The 23,079-nt window shown below is 41.0% G+C and overlaps 2 protein-coding genes across 5 annotated transcripts in view; one reads left to right on the top strand and one right to left on the bottom strand.

Moving 5' to 3' along the window:
• The window catches only part of LOC146708743 (receptor-type tyrosine-protein phosphatase gamma-like), a 372,141-nt gene that overhangs the window by 93,560 nt on the left and 255,502 nt on the right, over positions 1–23,079 (bottom strand). For all 3 annotated transcript variants that reach the window (XM_085455573.1, XM_085455574.1, XM_085455575.1), the window contains exon 7: positions 17,743–17,900. In XM_085455573.1, the coding sequence (XP_085311699.1) occupies positions 17,743–17,900 (158 nt within the window). The remainder of the gene's footprint in view (positions 1–17,742; positions 17,901–23,079) is intronic.
• On the top strand, positions 2,960–10,602 carry LOC146708749 (uncharacterized). 2 transcript variants are annotated; one of them, XM_085455571.1, is made up of 6 exons: positions 2,960–3,265; positions 3,756–3,794; positions 6,558–7,595; positions 7,689–7,844; positions 9,199–9,288; positions 9,889–10,602. In XM_085455571.1, exons 3-6 carry the CDS (start codon positions 6,573–6,575, stop codon positions 10,207–10,209), a joined length of 1,590 nt encoding a protein of 529 aa, XP_085311697.1. In that variant the 5' UTR covers positions 2,960–3,265; positions 3,756–3,794; positions 6,558–6,572; the 3' UTR covers positions 10,210–10,602. The 2 variants fall into 2 exon arrangements, with proteins under 2 accessions (XP_085311697.1, XP_085311696.1); XM_085455570.1 differs by lacking the exons at positions 2,960–3,265; positions 3,756–3,794 and adding an exon at positions 5,571–5,991.

Below are 23,079 nucleotides of genomic sequence, written 5' to 3'. Positions count from 1 at the left end.
CAAAATAACTGCCCATGAACTGAGAAAAGTCAAGCGTGCAGCTGCCAAGATGCCACTTGCCACCAGTTTGGCCATATTTCAGAGCTGCAACATCACTGGAGTGCCCAAAAGCACAAGGTGTGCAATACTCAGAGACATGGCCAAGGTAAGAAAGGCTGAAAGACGACCACCACTGAACAAGACACACAAGCTGAAACGTCAAGACTGGGCCAAGAAATATCTCAAGACTGGTTTTTCTAAGGTTTTATGGACTGATGAAATGAGAGTGAGTCTTGATGGGCCAGATGGATGGGCCCGTGGCTGGATTGGTAAAGGGCAGAGAGCTCCAGTCCGACTCAGACGCCAGCAAGGTGGAGGTGGAGTACTGGTTTGGGCTGGTATCATCAAAGATGAGCTTGTGGGGCCTTTTCGGGTTGAGGATGGAGTCAAGCTCAACTCCCAGTCCTACTGCCAGTTTCTGGAAGACACCTTCTTCAAGCAGTGGTACAGGAAGAAGTCTGCATCCTTCAAGAAAAACATGATTTTCATGCAGGACAATGCTCCATCACACGCGTCCAAGTACTCCACAGCGTGGCTGGCAAGAAAGGGTATAAAAGAAGAAGAACTAATGACATGGCCTCCTTGTTCACCTGATCTGAACCCCATTGAGAACCTGTGGTCCATCATCAAATGTGAGATTTACAAGGAGGGAAAACAGTACACCTCTCTGAACAGTGTCTGGGAGGCTGTGGTTGCTGCTGCACGCAATGTTGATGGTGAACAGATCAAAACACTGACAGAATCCATGGATGGCAGGCTTTTGAGTGTCCTTGCAAAGAAAGGTGGCTATATTGGTCGCTGATTTGTTTTTGTTTTTGAATGTCAGAAATGTATATTTGTGAATGTGGAGATGTTATATTGGTGTCACTGGTAAAAATAAATAATTGAAATGGGTATATATTTGTTTTTTGTTAAGTTGCCTAATAATTATGCACAGTAATAGTCACCTGCACACACAGATATCCCCCTAAAACAGCTAAAACTAAAAACAAACTAAAAACTACTTCCAAAAACATTCAGCTTTGATATTAATGAGTTTTTTGGGTTCATTGAGAACATGGTTGTTGTTCAATAATAAAATTATTCCTCAAAAATACAACTTGCCTAATAATTCTGCACTCCCTGTATGGGTCCACACCTCTGAGTGTTAAATACAACACTGTTGAGTGTTAAATTAACACTTTTGACAGTGTTATATGTTTAAAAGTAACCTAGTCAGTTTTGAAGATTAACAATGGCTAACACTGAGCAGTGCTTGTTTTCTAACACTGGAATATTTCTAACATTTTGAGTTATTTTCCAGCTCACTGTCCTCACTTTCTGAGGACAGAAAGTGCACATTCCCTTGGTTTCCTTGCATAAAAGGTTTTTACATCCATGTCCTGTAATTATGAGTAGATTGTAAAGTAAAAACATTGACTATGATCATATAAATGCACACAAACACATCTCTACACACATATGCAAATGCATTATATTGCCTGAAAAAGATTGGGCTAACTGCGCAGTGTTGCCTTGAGGCAAAGAATGAAAATTAACAGTTTTACTGTATAAATAAATTTAAAAAAGTAGAACAAACAATCAAATATGCTTCTTAACATATTCATGCACATACAAGTATTTTTTAATATACATTTATTTCACTATAAACATGTAAAATAGTGATCTTTATCTTGCCTCCTAATGGAGATGTCTGTCATGTAGTGCAGCTTGCAGAAAGGGGTCCTGCCCCCCAAATGAAAGTCACACCACCTTCAACTCTTCATTTTATTTCAAAGAGATGTACCTGGTAGCATTATTTGGAAAAAAAAAAAAGGTTGTTTTTTTTGAAGGGCCAGTGTAAGGCATGAAAATGTGGTTTGTTGCCACAGGGCAATGCTATGCTGTAGAGGGTTAAAGAGTACTTAGCAGAAATATTAAACAACCTAACTAATAGGGTTGCCAACTCCCAGCAAAAATATTAGGGATCCGCCCCCACCCTCCACCTCACAATGCTTAATCGTCATAATCAACTTTAATTTAATGCACGTGCAAAACAAATGCACTAGTGATGTGGTGTTCGCGAACGAAACGGCTCTTAGAGCTGGATCTTTGAAGTGAACTACGTGAGCCGGATCCTTAATGGGAGCCGTGGTTTTTTTTGTTTTTTTGTTTTTTCTTCTTTCTCTCACCCTCTCTCTCGCACTTTTTTTTTTGCTTCACTCCGCACGCGAGCCTTGTGCTTGCGCTGAGCAGAGGGGGAGGGGCAGTAGTTACACTCGCAGTAGCACAGGAACAGAGCAGGAGAGAGAGAGAGAGAGCCAGGGACAACAACGTCACATTAGAAAGGTATAGTAATCATCCACAACTATTTTCAGTTGCAGATGATAAATGATTCAGAAAGTTTATTCATGCAGGTCCATATGACAGAGAATATGCATCTTCTTTTTGTTTTCATATTATAATTTATATTTAATTGTGTTGTGGTTTGCAGTGTTTTGTGTTGTTTCACTTTAAATTTGTTTAAAAGGAAAAAGCTGAAAATTTAAATAGTTAAAAGTTTAAAATGTAAATAGTTGATTTTTGTATTATATGATTTATTTATTACATTTTATGTGGAGTGAACAAATAAAAGTATATTTACAGTGGCCCCTACAGACAAAGCACGTACAAACTCCAAAACACGTACAAAACACAACAGAAGTGCTCCAGGATGCTAGGGGGCAGTGTTGAGCTTTTGTTACCTAGTGGCTAAACAAGCCAGCAAGTACCAATGACCGGATTTGGTGTGTGGTAGTAACAGGTAAATGTAAATTCTTTTTTAATTATTTGAATATATATGAGTGCACTGAAAAAAATGTTTTTTTGGCCCTGTAATTATTATTTCAATTAGCTATATAAATTTTACAAAAAATTACAAATTCAGTGCTATTACTTTAAAATAGCAGTTTTTCTTGTAGTGCATTACTTGAGGATTGTTTGTAATTATGTGTCCTCAGTTTTGTATGTAAATTGAATCATTCGATCCAAGTAATATTCACTAAACCAATTCATTGGCTTAATTAGTTGATATTTCCAAGTAAAATGTAATGGAGTGACATCAGTGAATATGGCCACCTTCTCTGCATTCGGAGCATGACGTCAAAGCCCCTCCCCACATTTGAGCGGTCTTTCTTCAGACATACCATGGTCCACATTTCGACGGTTGGCAGACTTGACGGAAACGGGAAGAAGTAGAACCATGAATGTAAGTTTTAAGCGGAACAAACTTTGTACGTTCCTGTTGGCTCACCTACTTAAGTCAGTTTCTCCGCACTGAAAGAAGCTGCGCTAGCAAATAGTGTATTTTCCTGCTAGACTTGCTGACTAACTTTCCTGGCAGGAGGTATGTCCAGAATTTCCCACAGCACTTTACAGCTTAGATGGCCACCTAAACAACACACGCCTGCTGCCTTAACTAACGTCTTTGTGAATAAAACGACCACGGTCCAGTTTAAAATAATTGCTGCACAGCTGCCATGAGGTGTATTTTGAAAAATAACAAAACAAAAAACGATATACGCACTCGATTTCACTCAAGTCTTCATATTGACCTGTTTTAAATTTGCCACCGAACTAACATATGTAAAAAAAATAATAATAATATCAGTGTGCATCCTTGAGTTAGTAGAAATTAGTTGAAAAGCATATAGATAACCTTTTTTCTTTTTTTTTTCTTTTTTCTTTTTTTTTTACAGAACATAGGACCTTCTGACTGCTAATTTGAACTCCACAAGGTAAGATCAAATTAGTAACGATTAGGTTTAACTTGTCACATAATTTGTCTGTTTAAGGTGCCACAACATGAGATGGATGTGTAAGATATGTAGCTTTGAGTCAGAGAAGAGGTTGGGATTGTTAAAACACTACAGACTAAAGCATGGAAATGGTGGTCGCAGCCAGTCAGTCCCTTGTCTTCACACTGATTGCCCTTGCTCGTTTAAAACATTTAATGCCCTTAAGACCCATTTGTCTCGACACCATGTGAAGATGGTCACACAAAGTGGACCTCTTTCATTTACTTGTCTACTTTGCTGCTCTGTTTTTTTTAATTCAGAGAAGCAGTATTTTGAGCATTTTAACAACCACTTAAGGAAGTTTGAAGTAGTTGCATGTGTCTTCAAAGCCTGCAACTTCAGTACAAATATTTATTCCACCTTTGCTACACATAGACACAGAAAACACCAGTCACACACCCTTGAGGATTTTAAAACTGAAGTATTAAAAAGCAAACCTAATGAACCCATGTTTGCTCAGGATGAGACCTATGTGGAAGAGAGCTTAGAGCTTTGGGATGGGGAACCACAGGAGTTGTCTCAAGATATAAAAGAGAAATTTGGCCATCTATTTTTAAAGTTAGAAAGCATGTTCAATGTCCCAAACAAATGCATTGATGAAATAGTAGATGAGCTTCAGTTTATATCCACCTCTGCATCTGGTCCACTTTTAAGAGATGTGGTGGTGTCCACCTTGAAAAGCCATAACTGTGATCTGGATCCAGCCATTATCTCAGATTTAGTGAAAAATCTTTGTGAGACACACCCTATAAGTACTGCCTTGGGGACAGGTGGCCCTTTCACAACTTATTACAAGAGAAGAGAATTTATGAAGAAGCATTTTTCAGTTGTTGAACCAGAAGAACACATACTTGATAAAAAAAAGGGCAAAACCTTCCAGTATGTCCCAATATTGCCCTCCTTGGTGCAGGTCCTAAGTAAGTCTTTTCAAGAAAACACATTTGAAGGTGAAAAAAAAACTGAAAATGACTTTAAGTACCAGACATTTCGTGATGGATCTCACTATCAAAACAACAAGTTTTTCTCTGTAGAGGAGAACAGAGTGAGTCTCATCCTGTACATTGATGACTTTGAGGTATGTAATCCTCTTGGGACATCTCGAAAAAAGCACAAAGTCACAGCTGTCTATTGGGTGTTGGGAAACATTCCGGTGCAATTACGTTCCACATTGACATCAATCTACCTTGCAATTCTGTGTAAGGCTGAAGACACCAAGCAGTTTGGATTCCAGCGAGTTTTAGAGCCACTGTTAACAGATATCCAAAGCTTGGAGAAAGATGGTCTTTTTGTTCCAGCGTTAGGGAAAGCCATTAAAGGGACTGTGGTCAGTGTGGTGGCAGATAATTTGGGGGCGCACTCTGTGGCAGGATTTGTCGAAAGCTTTGCAGGGTCATACATCTGCCGGTTTTGTGTTGGGGAGCGATCCAAGTTTCAGTCCAATGAAGTGAGATCTGGGTCTTTTCATCAAAGAACCAAAGATCAACATACACTGCATGTACAGACAGCTGTGTCTAGTCCAGATCACCCTCATTGTTATGGTGTAAAAAAACAGTGTGCATTGTCAGAAAAACTTGAGCATTTTCATGTTACATCTGGTTACCCTCCAGATGTTTTACATGATCTGCTGGAGGGCATTGTTCCAGTGGAACTGGCTTCGGCATTTGATAACTTGATCAAGAAAAAATATTTTTCTCTCATGGAACTGAATGATGCCATTTCCAATTTCCCATACAAGTGGAGTGATAAAACAAATCGCCCTCATCTCATTCCTGCTAACTTTTCGACTCGAAAATCAGTAGGGGGCAACGCACATGAAAATTGGTGCTTATTACGTCTTTTGCCTCTGATTATAGGTTTAAAAGTACCCCAACAAGAGCCTGTATGGCAGATGCTGATGACACTGAAAGACATTGTGGACCTTGTCATGTCTCGAGCCCATACTGAAGAAAGCATTTGCTATCTTGACAGCATCATTTCAGAACACCGAAGCAGATTCCTTGATGTTTTCCCCCAACATAAGCTCATTCCCAAGCACCATTTCCTTGAGCACTATCCTCAGCTCATTCGGGAATTTGGCCCCCTAGCTGCCCTCTGGACAATGAGATTCGAGGCCAAACACAGCTTTTTCAAGAAGGTGGTAAGACACACTGGTTGTTTCAGGAATATTTTGCTGTCTCTTGCAAATAAGCACCAGCTCATGGTTGCATATCATCAATCACATTCTGTCAAACCATCACTTGCGGTCACAAAAACAACAGAGGTCTCTTTAGATGTGCTTAAGGATGATCTAAAAGACCTGGTGAAATGCAGATTCCCTGCTGTTACAGCTGTGCATGTTGCCAATAATGTGTGCAGTTTAGGCACCAACTATGCAGTGGGAATGTTGTTGTGTTGTGGTTCCACTGCAGGACTGCCTGACTTTTCTGAAGTGTTACAGATAATGGTGATTTGTAACAAACTGACTTTTTTCGTGAGACAACAAAATACATGGTACAATGAACACCTGAGGAGTTATGAGCTGGAGAACACAGGGAGTGTGCAGTTACTTGAGCAAAGAGAGCTTAAAGATTTTTATCCTTTGGCTTCATACACCCTTGCAGGAAGACGCCTGACAACTTTAAAGCACCACATTTGCCTATCTTTTTGAAATGTGAGGAGAGAAGCTTGTGAATAAATGTCTGTATTTCTCTTCTGTTGTTGCAGCTTCTTCCTGTTGATATGGCACCCTCAGCGAAACTGCGGATAATTTTTGGGGAGGATGATGTCCACAAACTACTTTTACCTGCAGGCATCCCAAGCACACTTCAGGACCTCAATGATGTTCTTCGAGAGACATTTGATATTACAGGACCATTCACTGTTATGTACCAGGACATGGATTTCGATGGTCAGTTCTTCACTTTGACCTCGATTGAGGAAGTACAAGATAAAGCTAACCTCAAAGTAGTAAAAACTGAACCAGTAATCTTAAGTCTCACTACTGTGGACATGTCAGAAGTCGAATCTCCAGTTCCACTATCTACAGAAGCAAGCTCCTCCTCATCTGCATGCGACACAATCCTGTTGTCCTCCCCAGATGAGAGTGGACCATCCTACAGGTCTAAGCCATGGCCATTTAAGTTTGAAATACCAGACTTCTCTTATGATATAGACCTTGCACTGGAAGCAGGAAAGCAAGCTTATGAAAATGATGGCACACTTTTGAACAACCCAAGCGTAACTAGTAGCATTCTTGAGAAGCTTGCAGAGACTATATTTGGCTTCACAGCATATCCAACTGGTGTCCAGATTTTAGCTGTTGCTGAAGCCTTGGTAGCAAAATACCCATGCCTCAAAGAGCCAGGTTCTTTTAATGGCCTATATGGTTGGCAACAGAGGATAAAGTATAAAATGGGCAACTACAGGGCAAAGTTAAGAGGTCGCCAATTAGCCATTCCAGAGCTCGAGGTGAACACACTGAAGAGACGATGCTCCAGTGAAGAGGGTTCACTTAAAGGCTTTAAAAGGGCCAAAAAAGCTGAAGTCAACTATCTGCCACCACTGCCATTCGGTGAGACTGAGGAAACCTTAGAGATGGATAGACTAGATTTGCTGAAGGAAATGAAGAAGAAGAACAATGAGAGGGCAATTAATGAGAAAATGGAGAAGTCTTTCGCTATGAGAAGAAAAGAGGTTGTCAAGGATTGCCCCGCAATCCAAGACCTCTTAGAGAGGTGGCCTTCTCTGTTCTGTGAAAATCAGGTAAATCCAGTTCTTGTTCATGCAGCAACTAAGTGTATGTGAGATCTCATGAGTCATCTTTGACATGATTTTGTGTTTTATCTCTCATTTCAGATCAAAGAGGAGTTTAAGCGAATAACCACAATTCATCTGGAGCGAACGTTTTTGTCCAGATTGGACAGGTACACCACCAAACTCCTGGAGATATTTCGAAGGAAGGGCGGGACTGCAGGGACCAAAATAAAACCAATGTTGGACTCACTCAATAAGGTAAAATTTAAAATTATTTTAATTACATAATCTAATGGAAAAGATGAGGTCATACACACTGAGAATGTATCACTCTTATTTAAAGGACAAGTTGACAAGTTTGTTATTTTAAACTTAAAGCTTTGTTTTCAGATTGTTTATGATGAAATCGAACGATTTTGATTGAAATTTGGACACATGCTGCTGGCCGGAGCTTTTTTGGTTTCTGTGGTAGCACACCCCCACCTCCACAATGGCTTCATACAAAGACGTGAAACTCACCGAGTGGTCAGGGGTGTTCACTGATATGTTCACACACAAATCGTTGCAAAAATGCTTTCCAACAGGTGTTTTACCATTTGTTGTAAAACTGGACCTATTTTTTCAAACGCCTTACACCTGTACATTCTTCCGCCGAGAGCTTGAATAATAGAATGGAATAGCGGCGGACTAATACCGTACATCACAGCACATCTAATACAAGTCAATGGAGTTGGACAAAAACTACAATAAAAACCAGTTGGAAAGTATCTTTTGCAGCGATTTTTGTGTGAACATATCAGTGAACACTTCTGACCACTCGGTGAGTTTCACGTCTTTGTAAACGACAGTTTTATGCATTTTAGGAAGGATTGTTCCAGTGCACCTATGAAGCCATTGAGGAGGTGGGGGTGTGCTACCACAGAAACCAAAAAAGCTCGGGCCAGCAGCATGTGTCCAAATTTCAATCAAAATCGTTCGATTTCATCATAAACTGAAAACAGGGCTTTAAGTGTAAAATACTGAACTTGTCCTTTATTCTGATCAGTGTCTGTGTTGGCTGAAACTGTTCTCCTGATCCTGACACTGTGGCCACAATTAACAATTTATGCACATGATTGTCTCTACAAGTGTATACAAACCTGTCATCTCTCCCTTAATATGCGCTCAAAAGCAGAGAAATTTACAGAATTTTCAAAGTGACCCTCTGAGTGCAGCGAGATCCCTTCCTGCTGCCCATAGACTCCAATACAATTATTTCCCAAAATATTACTCTTGTGTGTGGGAATTCCTGTCCTTGACTGGTTAATATTGTGATAGGAGGTACTGATATGTTGCAAAAAATTCATTTGCATGTCCAGTGATGAGGCAGAAAACTTTCCTCACTGGGCAGAGACAGTTTCTGGACCCACAGATTATGACATGCACTGGACTCTTGTCACATCGTTGAGAAATTCATGTTAAGTTGTACACTTCACAACGTTAGAATGTAGCTGCAGGCTTACATTCTCCATGGGTAACTTTCTGTTTACATCTGTATGTGCTGTTATGTATGTATGTTACATATGTTATGTTGTGTATTTTCTGCAATAAATTTTCTTTTTGGGTTTAATAGCATCATGTCGATGGCAGAAGGGACATTATCATTCGTTGCTTAGTTGAGTATCTTGGAGAGAGTGGAGAGGAGCTGATCAAAGACCATCAGGTATCTGATGATCATAATGACTGTATTAAAATTGTCTAACCTTATAATCTGGTCTTCACTTGTGATGATATATTGAAGGTCAAAGATTCTCTACACTCGTGATGTTTTTTAAAAAAGACTCAAGATTAATATTTTCAATCAGGCTTTTAACTAATTTCTTAAATCTTTATGCTCTTACCCTTTATTTTTTAAATCATATTTAATCTTTATCTTATCTGCCTTAAACTTTAACTTGCCTTTTGTCTGGTTTTTTTCTGACTATTTAACGATCACTTATTAACTTTATTTTATGAGCAAAAGAGTATTTAATTTGATTATACCTTTATAACCTATTTTAATGATTTAATGGTTCTGGTCTACCAACACGCGTGCCGTCCCATGGACAGCTCCAGGCTGGATGGCCCCCAAAAGTGATTTTCTTTGTCTCGGGGTCAGCCTCTGTGAAGCACGTTCTGTAACTTTACGTATGAAAAGTGCCATATGAATATTGTTTGATTTGAGTATACTTTTTTATTTTTACATTTTATTTTTCTCTTAACCTTTTCTTTTACTTGGAATCTATTCTAGTTATTTCTAATTGTGGTTTGTTTGTTTTCACAGGAGGACGTCAGCCAAGAAGCATTGAAAGAGGACTGCAGTAATCACATGATGAAGATCATCGTAATCCATCCCAATGTGGCACAGGAAAACCAAGATCCTGTGAACGTGTCGGTCATCATTGAGGGGACAGAAATTCTGGAGGACTGCGGAAGTGTGACAAACGCTTGCCTCCTGCTCATGGGTGTCATCTATGCTGTCAACTTAAGTTACCCACTGAAACTGAAATATACGTTTGAGGTATTTCAGAAGCTGTTTCTTGAGCTTGACATCCTTAAAATGTCACCAAAGGTCCAGTCTCTCCACAAGAAACTTTTAGTGTGAGTGTTCCAGTGTTATTTGTGCTTTTGTCCAGCACAATTAATTTCTTTGCATTTTGTCTGTTTTCTGACAGTAATTTCAAATGTTGCTCAGTTTTATACAAGTTCTTTCTGTCCTGAACGTTCTGAGAATGTCTGCAAAGGTAGTGATTGCAACTGTTAATGGACAGAGTTGATGTATGTGTTCTGAAAGTTGATTAGAAGAAAGGGGACAGTGCACACTGAGTTTTTGAATAGCATGTTGTTGTTTTTTTGTATATGTGTATATGCTCTGTTTTGAAATTTGCGATCAAGAAGTTCTATGGCCATGTTTTTTGTGGTTATAATGTTATGTAGATATTTTAAATATATCTATGCCATTTCAACTGTGAAATAAAAGTGTCTCTTAAGCTGCAAATATTTGTTTTAGAAAATATTGATTTATTATTTAATAGAATAATAAGAATATTTATTCAATTCGATTAATATTAACTAGTACATTCATAATAAATATTACTTAATAATTACATAGAATATAACAAAGAAAAGATGAGTAAGAAACACAAAGAAATATCAGCAATGTTCACTTGGGTTTTGTAATTGGATGCAATGGTATTCTGAGTAAAAGTTACAACCTGTAGATGAGTATTGCCAGTGCAATTTACTTGTGTATTTCACATAAAAAATAGATGGTTCTAGTAAGTAAATATTACTTAGAAATAGCCCGAGTAAAGATTACAAGCACTTTCTGTGTGGAAAAAGTTGCCTAGCTTTTTTTAAGTAAATGTCACTCCAATTTTTTTTCAGTGTGCTTGTGTATAAATACACACACAATACACATATGCTTTCAGTTGTGTTATTTAAGTGATCCAGGTAGCTCTGTTTTGGAAGTTCAGTTAACGCTAGAAATGTGTTTTGGAGTTTGTACGTGCTTTGTCTCTAGGGTCCACTGTATATATTTATATATAAACATATATAAATAAAACCACTTTTTTTTTTTACATTAATAATTCCTTTTGTGCATAATTTCATATTGTTGTTAATAATAAATTAATTAAAGCAACAAAACAACCTGAAGAGCCGGTTCTTTTTAGTGAGCCGAGCCAAAAGAGCTGGTTCTCTAAAAAGAGCCGGAAATCCCATCACTATTTCCCTCCCAGGCTTCTAGACTTCTGATTGACCAAAATTTTGTTTTTAGCCTTTACATGTGGACAGACATATTTTTTTTAAAACTGCACGTGTGGATGAGATTTTTTTTTTAAAAACGAAAATGGAAAATCTCTGTTAGAGTGAATTGTTAAATGTTGTCATTTTTATGCTTACCATCTCTACATTGTTTCAAACTGTGTGATCAAAGACATTCCTTTGTTCCCCTCTCCAGCCTGTCGAATGGTGGGAGGCTGTAGTGTTTTATTACAGGCACATCCCATGTGAAGGTTCTGTTTTGTTGTTTAGTAAACTTCCTGCCCTTCATGGCCTCACTTGTGTTGTGCATGGTGAACCAATAAAGGAATTGAGCCATATATAGGGTGTGGGGGAGACTACCCTTTTTATGACTAAGGATGTTGTTAAAAACAGTTGTTATCAGGAAGTCCCGCACACAGAAAGACACACTCACGTACACACACACACACACACACACACACACAATGCCTTATCTTTTGTAACCATAGGGGGGTTTTACAATGGGAGGTGCTTGTGTGTACTGTAACTGTTTTCAATAAAAGGCGGCAAGCGGAGCCCTGAGTCGAGGTCGTCTGTGGTAGGATTCAGAGTGCTCTGAGACACCGACCGGGGCCTCCCTTGCGCAAGTAAAATCGATTGATCACTGTTGCCTTGCATCATTCCTTCACGGAAATAAGTCTCACGAGTCAGGGAGGTCTAAGTTTAGACTCAACAATCTCCATTTTTAAAAATACCTGTGTACGTGTGGATATAGCCTAAGTATATTTATTTGAAAATCCAAATCACCATATCAGTATTTATTCTGAAGAGGTATTTTACAATGTCATGTTACAATTTAAAATGTTCTGAACCATCTCAGGTGGAAGGATTAACTCACCCATCCTACTTAGAATTGGTACTCATAGGTTAATCTCACTAGTATTTCTCTGTTGACATCTCAATTTTAGGGCAATTGTGAAATGAGTCGAGTATAACAAAAAACATTAAAAGGTTGACGACACACGAGACCGGCTCTTCATACACATGTGTCCACACACGCAGTCTGTTTGAAAGGAGCCGATTTTTGTTGAGCTGTCATGTAAGTATCTGAGCATCGGCCCCTTTTTGCTAACCCTACTTCAACTATCATCCAAAACGAAAGTGTTTCAAAAAGCAAAACTCAACAGGCCTTTGATTTTATTCACTTCAGGCTGAATCTCGTTTCGAAAACCTGAGCCCAAAGCAACCGTAAGTCAATTACAAAATGAAAAGTGTCACTGAAATTCCAGGAGGTAGCTTACAAAAGCTGTATTCAGGAGTTTCCTGTCATGTCAAATGTTTACGTGCAATAAAGTTTCTACTCAAATCAGCACATATGTCTTTATTGGCAGTGTTAAATTGATTGTACTGCTTACACGTATTGTTGGTATGTTGTCCTTTGAAAATAGAATAAACATATTCCTTCCATATACAAACATTTTAAATAAATAATATGTACTGAGCACTGTTATGTACCCGGTAGGTTTGGGTGGGAATTTTGTAAAGCGCTTTATTGAAGTAATGTGGCGGTCAAACAGGTGGTCGGCGGGCTGCAAGTGGTCACATGTGATGGCCCTGGTTTTCCTGAGACAGGAGAATCTGGCAATGGCCTACAGGGGTGGCAGAGGGCAGCCAGGGATTTTTGGGGCAGTGTTTATTGTCCTCGGCGCAGCCCCCTGCGTACTAAACACCCAGGCAGTAAGAGAGTACGCTCTCAAATGAGGAGTGGCAGAAGGTCAGGTTATTTTCCTCAGGACACAGGAAGTGTAGCTGCTGCAGGACCTTCTTTACCAAGTGGACCAGAAAAAAAAAAGTTTGTTATTGCTATAAACATGGGCAAAATATTGTTCTGTCAGTAGTCTTAATGCCGGATCACCTTCTTATTTATGTTAAGTAACAGGGCTTAATAATTAGGGTGGATGGATTTTCCTTCTCATTAGGGATCAAGGGGTCACTTCAAGGAGGAGTCTCTGGAGGTAGCTTATTAGCAGAGGATTAGTGTCACTTTTGAGTGTGTGCAAGACAATGATGCATCTGTGGTACCAAATACTCAATTTATGTTTTATTTATAGAGCACTTTTCTCAACACTTTGGAGCTCAAAGTACTTTCTATAAAACCACACACACGCACACGCACACGCACACACGCACACACACACACCATTAAGTGCGCAGCATCTGCTGAGTTATTCTGCTCAAGCTGGCCTGGTTACACAGGATTTCCTTCACAATTACAATATGATGAATGTAGTAAATAACATCAAGTCACACATAACACTGAGTTGAACTGAACAATGGTTATCTTTGCATTTCCCAAAGAAAAACCTTGACAGTTTTAAAGTATAAACTACTGAAGGCACAGGGCAAGTTTAACATCAGGGCTCTTTATTTAATGCTTACTTCCATACTGTTCATATTTCGTGCTTTGACAGTATGATTAAGGCCAAATCTTCCCTTATAATAATGTCTACACCAAAAGCGGAAGGACAGATCAATTTGGAATGGAGTTATCTAACACATTTTCAGACAGCAGAGTGGTTTTACAACTTAATTGGAGAAAATTATCACTCAGGTCACTTTTTACCTAAAGCACGGAGTAATAACAGCCACAGTGATTTAAAAAAAACAAAACAAACAAACCTCGAACTTCTAGGATTTATCATACAGGTTTGTGTAACCATTGCAACTGTTATGAACAGTAATAATAATTTTTTGCACATCAAGTCACCCTGCATATTAAGCTCATAGCTCTTTTGTAGATCTCTGTTTCACACTTTACTATTGTCTTCTTTTTTATCTTCTTTTGTTTATTTGTACCATTTGTATTTTATGTTTTATTTCTATTTTACATGTTAATCGGCATCTGTGTGTGGACAGCAAAGAACGAATTTCATTGCACAGAGAAATGCCTTCTTTTCCTTTGGACACATGACAATAAACACTTCAACTGTTAAATACTATTTTAAATGCTTTGTCCTAAAAAAACAAACAAACAAAAAAAACCCAGAACAACTCGTAATTACCCTTTGTAAATCTCAATATCAATTCAACATTTATTAATATTTAGAACAAAAAACTTGATTATTGCATACTTGTCTTGCCCATTCAAAACAGTGATAGAAAACTTTGTGTGTATGGGACTTGCCACTGTTTCACTGAGACAGCTTTGTAAGTTTAACCCTTTTCATGATTTATTTTTTAAGAGATCAGGTAGCTTAGAGTAAATTAATTCTAAGTTGTTTATTTTCAGACTATGTAGTTACATTGCAGATTATTGTGCTTGCAGGCATAATGCACTTTTCTTTATATAGCGCCTTTCTAATCTTACTGACCACTCAAAGCAGAGCATGTTATTCTATACACTTAAAGCACTTTATGTACGTTGCATCCACAGCTAATTTAGAATAACCAATTAATATAACATGCTTGTCTCTGGAACAGGAGTGCCTGAAGGAAACATTCACAGGGATACACAGGCCATCTAAACTGCAGGATATGCAGGAACCTTCCTTTTCGAGTATCTAGGAAACGTTTTACTACAAGACGACAGTGCAAACCACTTTACCACCATGCCTCTTATCAATCCATCTTCTCTCTAGGCATCCTCTGTAGGATTTCTGTTCCTTGTGCAATATATATATATATATATATATATGATCACTCCTGAGCTGTGTTACTATTTCAAAGTTTAGAACTCCCACGACCCATCAAGGACCAGCAGGTGCCTGTCTCTGTCAAATCCTGAGCAAACAGATCAGATAAAAATACACACGGACATGACTTTCCAATACCACCATTTTTCTTGGTAGTGGACCTGCCAATTCCAGTACCAGAATAAGCAGGTCCACCACTGGTGCCCTGTGCTTTTCACAGATGAGTATGAGTTCACCCTTAGCAAATGTGATAGGGTCTCAAGGAGATGTGGAAAATGTTACCCTGCCTACAACATCACTCAACATGACAGATTTGGTGGTGGGTCAGTAATGGTCTGGGGAGGCATAGCCATGGAGGGACGCACAATTACTGAAGCCAGGATGCTATACCAGATGTTCTCCATGGAACCATCCAAAACATACTGTCAATGGCAAGAGAATAATATGAGAACAGCCCCACCAATACTGGAGATGAACCAGTCCTGTTCTACTGAGCATATGGGAGAAGGATACAGCAGAGGACAACAATGCCCAGTGGCTAGTGGATCTAAGAACAGATTAAAGCACAGTGGCAGACATCCAAGAGCAAGTCTTTGTCTAAGAGCTGGACAGAACAGGCCCTGGCATGATTCACATCTACTGGCTAAAGCTAACTGCACTCCATGACTGTCTGGCAGCACAAATGAGCAAAATGCTAATAGATGAGACACAACCAGAATGGCTAATGAAAGCCTGGGCAGTCCTAATCCCAAAGTCAACTACCTGACTCAGCACAACATTGCTAGCCTATAGCACACGTCACCATCAAGAGCGGGATCTACCAAGGAGATGCTCTGTCCCCACTGCTGTTCTGCATAGGCCTGGACCTCCTCAATGAGATCATTAACAAGACTGTCTAAGGATATCAGCCACTGTGAGTACAAGAAAACAATTATTAGAATATAATGTGTTAAATTTGCTTAGATGAAAGGGTCCAGCAGTAGATCAGAGGAATAGGGAAGGATTTGTCTGTGGGTTTCAGTTTGGTTTAGCTACAGTAGAGGGAGAGGAATTTATGCACACCAGGTGTCAGCCTGTCATAAAAGGAGACAGGAAGCTACAGATGGGGGATGCTAATGCTAGTACGTGAAAAGCTTATAATTGTCATAACTTAGAAGTAGGTTTGCAGGAGACCCTCCACATGCTTAGCTGTTAAAGTAAGACAACAAGAGGCCAATGGCCCAGTGGATGCAGAGTGGGGGTCTCAGTGCTTGTAATATGTTAACTGTGTTTTGTATGTTTTGTAAAGGAATTTGGTGTAGCTTGGGTGAGGGGAGATGGACTTTTATGACCAGTAGGAAGTCACATACACAGAGACACACTGTGCTTTAACTGTGGCGACGCACACCCACCCACACGCACAGTCACTCACGTACACTCACATAAACACACAGGTACGCACACACACTGGCACTCACGTGCTTGCACATACATATACAAACACAGAGTTTACAACACATCATGTGGGTTTTATGATGGGGTCGCTTCTATAAAGCTGGTTGTAACAAAACAAAGAAGTGAAGATCTGCAGAGGGACACCAGCCTTGAACGTCCCTCCTTCTAGAAGGTGCATGCGTAACTGAAGATGAATAAAGATTTTGTGAAATAACTACTCAGTCCGGTGCCGTCTCTGGAGACCCAACGATTAAAAAAAGAACCGGAGTGAAACTGCTTTAAGTAACACCACCTCTTCTACATCGATGATATCTTGCTGTATTCCCAGAGTGAATGGGACATCACTTCACTGATCCACTCCACAAGGATCTACAGCAACGAAACTGGAATGTTATTTGGACTCGAGAAGTGTAATCGGATCGTAACAAAGAGAGGAAAGGTAGTCAGAACTGAGGGCATCACACTACCAGAAGGCAACATTGTTGAGGACAGCTTCAAGTACTTGGGAATCCCACAGGCAAATGGGAACCATAACGAGGCCGCTAGGAAAGCTGCAACCACCAAGTACCTGCAGAAAGTAAGGCAAGTCCTGATTAGTCAGCTGAATGGCAAGAACAAGATCCGGGTTATCAACACCTATGCCCTGTTGGTGATCAGGTATCCTGCTGGGATAACAAGCTCCTGACCATTCATGGAGGATTTCACCCCAAATCCAGCACACTGAATCTGTACGCTAGAACCACATCCAGAATAAGACAATGAACATCCACGAGTACATCAGACAACTGACCACATGCTCAGTGAATACCTCAGACAGCAGAAACCCAAGAAAGAGGAGCAAGAGCAACCAAAATGGGAGACACCCACTAGGGTGGTCAAGAATGACTGTGCTAAAATCCTGTGGGACTTTCAGATACAGACGGACAAACTGATGATGGCTAACCAACCGGACATAGTAGGGGTGGAGGAGAGGAAGACGGCCATAGTGTTAGACGTAGCCATAGCAAATGACAGCAACATCAGGAAAAGGGGACACGAGGACCCTCATGCTCACAGGCCCGTAGTAGAGAACCCAAGCTTAAGGGATAGACCGCCAGCAGAGGAGAGAGGGGAATTTTTTACATTTTATAAAATAAGTTGTGGTTAATTAACTTCAGCATTAACATAGAATAAAAATAAGGTTTTGCAATATGTTTAAATGAGTGGTGTTATTCTTATATAACTAAGGAAACAAGTTGACACAGCTGTATTACTGGCATGCTTCTTACCTGTTTGTAAGAGAAGTAGACAGGACTGCTGAAAATGATCCACTCTACCACCTTGCTGCAGGGTGGAGTGGTCAAAGAGCCAGTGTAACGATAATAACTTCCCAGTGAGGATGGCAGCAGGTCCTTAAGCACAAATGGCTCCAGAAAGGTCTCCTTTTCTGTTTGAAAGATAGTAGGACAGATAGTTTCAATCAATGCAATATAATCTATATAACAAGCTTTATTTCCCTGCAAACTGAAGTGGCAAGGGTTCAGACTTGCTTCAGAGCCTTTAGGTTTAATGTGTCACGGCCCAGCGGCACGAGGTAACAGAGATGGACACAGGTGCAGAAACCAACCCGGAAGCGAGACGATAAGGGAACAAAGGATTTATTTCCGCCCACAGGCAAACACAAGCAAAAAAAACAAAATGACGCCACCACACTAGTGGCGCGTAGGATAATCTAAGATAACGGAGGGTGACCTAGACACCTGTAGGAGACGGCTGAACAGCAGAGGCAGCGGGGAGGCGGAAACAGGACTAGGTAGGGGCCGGGGCACTGGAATAAGAGGAGATCACGGTCAGTGGGATCCAGCAGACAATCAACGATCCTCCACAGTTGAATTGAGTTGCTTTACTTGGTTTCAGGTGGGGGGGACAGGTGGGGCGGAAGGCCCGGAAGCGGTCGAGATGTGGGGAGGCAGGCAAGTGAGTGGTGGGCCGGCAGGCCACGTCGTATCAGCAGCAAGCGGCCCAGGTGCAGGAAGGCGGGAGTGAGGGAGACAAGACCTCCACTCCAGGTGCTACCTATGGGGATAGCAGATACTCAGGCGATGAATGGTTGAGAGCGCAGGTCTGATATACTGCCGGAATAATTGCTCACAGGTGGTCAGCCAGGGAGGAGCAACCGAACCTAAAGGAGGAGGGGCCGCTGTTGGAGACCTGCAGGTACCCTCCCAGACGCTGACATAATGTCTTGATTTCCTTTGATTTGTGCTTTCATAATTTAGCATCCCCAAGAGATGACAGAGAAAACAACATATGATTGTCAGCCTTGAAGTAACATTGTCAACTTTGACATAACTTAGTGTTTCACTCTTTAACAAAATGCCCAAGAACATGGGTGGGTAAAAAAAGCTTTGAAGATGATGAAAAAAAAAGAGAAGAAAAATGTTGGCAGAAGACACCATAACAAAAAAGACACCTGTGCTTCTTTTACAAACTGCCTTGCAGTTTGTTGCAAGGTAGCCAGTGAATGTCCCTGCACCATCAATGTGAAATTAAAAGGCTGAATGAAAGGTTCTAATAGCAAACACAGGGACCCAGTGTCTTTGCAAGGGTTTGCAGGTTTACAGATGGAAAGGTTCATTATAGCAATGATATCCAGGAATGATGAGAAACATGAGTTGTGGTGGTTGGGAGGACCATGTGGTTTTCTTTTGTCAGGTTATTCATTTACCGTATTTCCCGGACTACAAAGCGCACCTGAATATTAGCCGCACAAGCTAAAATCAGGGGAAAATCCTGTTTTGTACATACATTAGCCGCACCTGACCAAAAGCCGCAGGTGTTTCAATGTTGACTCATCATATGTAAGAGAATATGCACAAAGCGAATTGTCAGGAAAGAGATGGCTGTTTGGAGACATCACTTTTATTAATATTTTGAAAAACAAGTTACGGGTACATATTTGCATAACTTTTTAGGTATATATAAAAGTAGCGATAATTACAAGTACGAAACATGTACTGTGCTTCATAAATGAGTAACAAATGTAGTACATAACAGTAACCTACAGCACACCAGAAAAATAGATCCGGACTACCTTTTAGGCTCAGGTGCAGCGACACGGCTTTAACAAGAAGAAAGTCAGTCATTCACCACCATCTTTCTGCGCACTAAAACCACCAAAGTCCTCTCCTCCAGTGTCGGATACGAACAGGCTCAGGGTGGCTTCGTCATCCACTCTCAGCTTCTTTCCTTCGTTGTCACTTTCAAAACCAAACAAATCCTCGTTGTCAGTGTCAGAGTTGAACACCCTCTGAAGGGCCGTGGCGGTGTCCTCCTGATAGAAGTAACTTTTAAGTTTAAACTGCAGATGTCTATTATTAAAAGATACCTCCGTTATAAAGCTTTCAAATGTATTAAAATGTTCATATATTTTTGTATCACATGCCATTACATCCTGTCACGTACACACACACACACACACACACAGAGAACACACACACATGCTGATAAGTAAGCTTGAAAAACAGGAAATGCTATGCAACTGTCTCTTGGTATAAATAAATCTGACTGCAATGCCTCGGTTGTGAGTATCACCCGATCACTCACCCGTGCACGTAGCTCTATGAAACTCCTTTTGACTGTCTTGTATTCCTTCATCGTATTTAAAAATGTCACACACCACTGACACCTCCTCTCCATCATGCAGCAGTCCAGCCCTTCGAAATCCGTTGGTGATCGTGGATGTTTTCACACTTTTCCACGCTGTCAGATTCCACCGGTGGAGTTGAGCATAACTTGCTTTTCGCAAGTTTATCGCTGCTCGTCATCCACGCCTCCGGCTGAACGTGTAGCGCTACTTTGAAGTTTGTTTTTTGCGCTACTTGTACGGCACTATGTTGCCTGGCGGATGGACATGTGACTAACATACCACTCTTGAACCCCGATACTGTGTGTCTGATCACATGCCCTTCCGCCAGGCAACGTAGTGCCGTACGACAGCGGAACAAACAAAACAAATCGTCTTACGATATCACAAAAATCATGGATAATCCATAGAAAAGCCGCACCTGACTAAAAGCTGCAGGGTTCAAAGCTTGTGCAAAAAGTAGCGGCTTATAGCCCGACAATTACGGTATATTTAATGTTTCTAGAAGTTACATGTTTCAGATCATCAAACTAATTTGACTATTAGACAAAGATAACACAGGTAAACACACAATGCATTTTCGAAACGATGATTTCATTCATTATGGGAGAACAGTTATCCAAACCCACCTGGGCCTGTGTGGACAAGTAATTGCCCCTCTTGTTAAATCATGAAGTAACTGTGATTAACGACATTTGTTGGAATGCTGAGTTCAGTTTCACTCAGGCTTGATTACTGGCAGACCTGTTGAATCAACGCATCACTCAGGATCTGTTTGACAATGTGAAGGAGGCTAAAAGATCTCAAAAAGCAACACACCATGCCACAATCTAAAGAAGCAACTGAGAATCTATCAGTCAGGAAAGGGTTATGTTTTGAAGGAAGGCTCGGAGGAGGTTGGAGCTTGTTACCATCATGGGCTCATTCGGTCAGGATGAGAATGAACAGTCAACAATCACTTGCAAGTTTCTTGTTTTACTGAATAATGAGCAAAAGGAAAGACACGCATGGACTGCTAACTGAAAGGAAATAAAGAAAATAAAGTGTGTCACTCAGTAACTCAAAATAATAGATGAACTCAGGAGACTCAAACAGAAACTCACCTCAGCTGCCGCCCCATGTGGGAGTAAAGAAAGAGTTAGCGGTAGGTGAGTGCAGTCCTTATATAACGGGTGACAGGTAAGTGCAATTAAGGGCAAGCACCACACCCAATCAAAGGTGAGGAAAAGAAAAAAGGTGCAGCTGGTGAAGTGTGCTGAAAGGTGAGTCTTTACAACAGCCGCCCCCATATTTCTAGCGAGAAATATGTTTAACTGGTTAGAGTTGACCTTTGTCAGGAAGTGGGGCAGAGGAATCAGACACGCCACAGGTCTGATATAGGTTCTGTCCTGCACTAAGACTTCTACAGTTCTGATGCGCTCATCTGGGCTCTTTAGGAGTGTTACTTTTCTACGGGCCAGACAGTTCAGGAGGTCGACCCAGAGGTCGACCCAGAGGTCGACCCAGAGGTCGACGACGCAGGCCAAACAGTTCAGGGGGCCGACCGTGGAGCCAGCGGTGGCAGCGAAGCAGGTCCAAATGCCGACCGAATGGGATGCAGCTGCAGGCACATAACTGCAAATCGTCAGGCAGTTCTGCAGGCACTGGGCACAATGTACGGGGCTTGGTAGAGACAGGACCAGGTGAGTTAGGACCAGGAAGTGCAGTGACCTCTGGCGGAATGGCAGCCACAGGCAGTGAGTCTGGTGATGGCGGCACTGCAGGCGACGACATAGAAACTGCTGATGGTAGAGTAGGAGGTAGCTGAACGGATTCAGAGACATCAGCGGACACGAGGATGTGCTGGAATGGATCTCCTGAATCTGAACTGAAAGATGTGAACAAACACTGGGCATGCGTGGAACTGTCCTCGGGTTGTAAGTTTGTGATCGGACCTTGGAGTGTACATCCTAAGCGGGTTTTGACCGCTGCAGGAGATCCATATGGACCAGGTCTCACTGGAGCAGTAGTCGTGATAAGGTGAGTATGATTTGAGCCTTATTTTAAATTTTAACAGTGCACTAGAACAGTCACTAGGTCTATCAAGGTACAATGTCCTCACTACAGGACTAACTTCAGTTAGTTCAGGTCTCTGATTCACCTCACACAGGATCTGTAGATGTCATCCCATGCAGGTGACAAAGTCTTCTCTCAGATCACACTTTGCAGCCTGAAGAGTCCTAGCACAACGCCACCACCATGTGTTTCTCTTTATCCAGTTTATTTTCTCATCCTTTGTTTTGTGAATAAACTCAGGACACCTGCTAATGTGGTGTTCAGGTGAGCAGCAATATGCACATGTTGCCTTAGTCGTTATGATTGGTTTTCTTGGCTGTACAGTAGGGGTGGGCGGTGTAAACGGTATACGGTAGAAACGATATAAATTTGGCCAACGGTAGAGATTTTGATGGTGTCATCAAGCTGCACCTGTTTTAGTCGAAAGCATTGCAGCGGCTGCAAACATCATCTGCAAATTACAGTAATAGCGACAGTAATAGCAAAGCACTTTTGGAATATGGGAAAGCCAAAAACTGCGCTTTCTCCACTTCTGTACCATTGATTCATTAATGTTGAATTCTCTGGCAGCTGCTCTATTCCCATGTTGTTGCAGTATATTAATGACTAACCTCGTATTGTGGATGGATTGTCTCAGTTGTTCTCCTGACTGAAGTTTGGTCCGTTTATAGCACGTGTCAAAGTCAAGGCCCGCAGGCCATATCCGGCCCGGCGTACATTTATATCCGGCCCGCGAGATGTATTATTATTGTTACGCATGGCCCGGCGATATGAGGCGCTAATAATATACAAACTACAGATCCCATAATGCAGCGCTGCAGCCTCCTTGCTGAACGCTAGGCTAACTGGGAACATTCCCCGTCAATCAAGTCAAACTTCTGTAATTGTGAAGCTCGCCGCTCACAATGGTGGAGAAAAAAGTTGA

Source organism: Copadichromis virginalis, linkage group LG5, assembly GCF_057382275.1.
Source record: "Copadichromis virginalis isolate Kocher_CV1m ecotype Utaka linkage group LG5, C_Virginalis_male_GT1.1, whole genome shotgun sequence".
Lineage (NCBI taxonomy): Eukaryota > Metazoa > Chordata > Actinopteri > Cichliformes > Cichlidae > Copadichromis > Copadichromis virginalis.
This window is presented reverse-complemented; position numbering and strand designations above follow the sequence as displayed.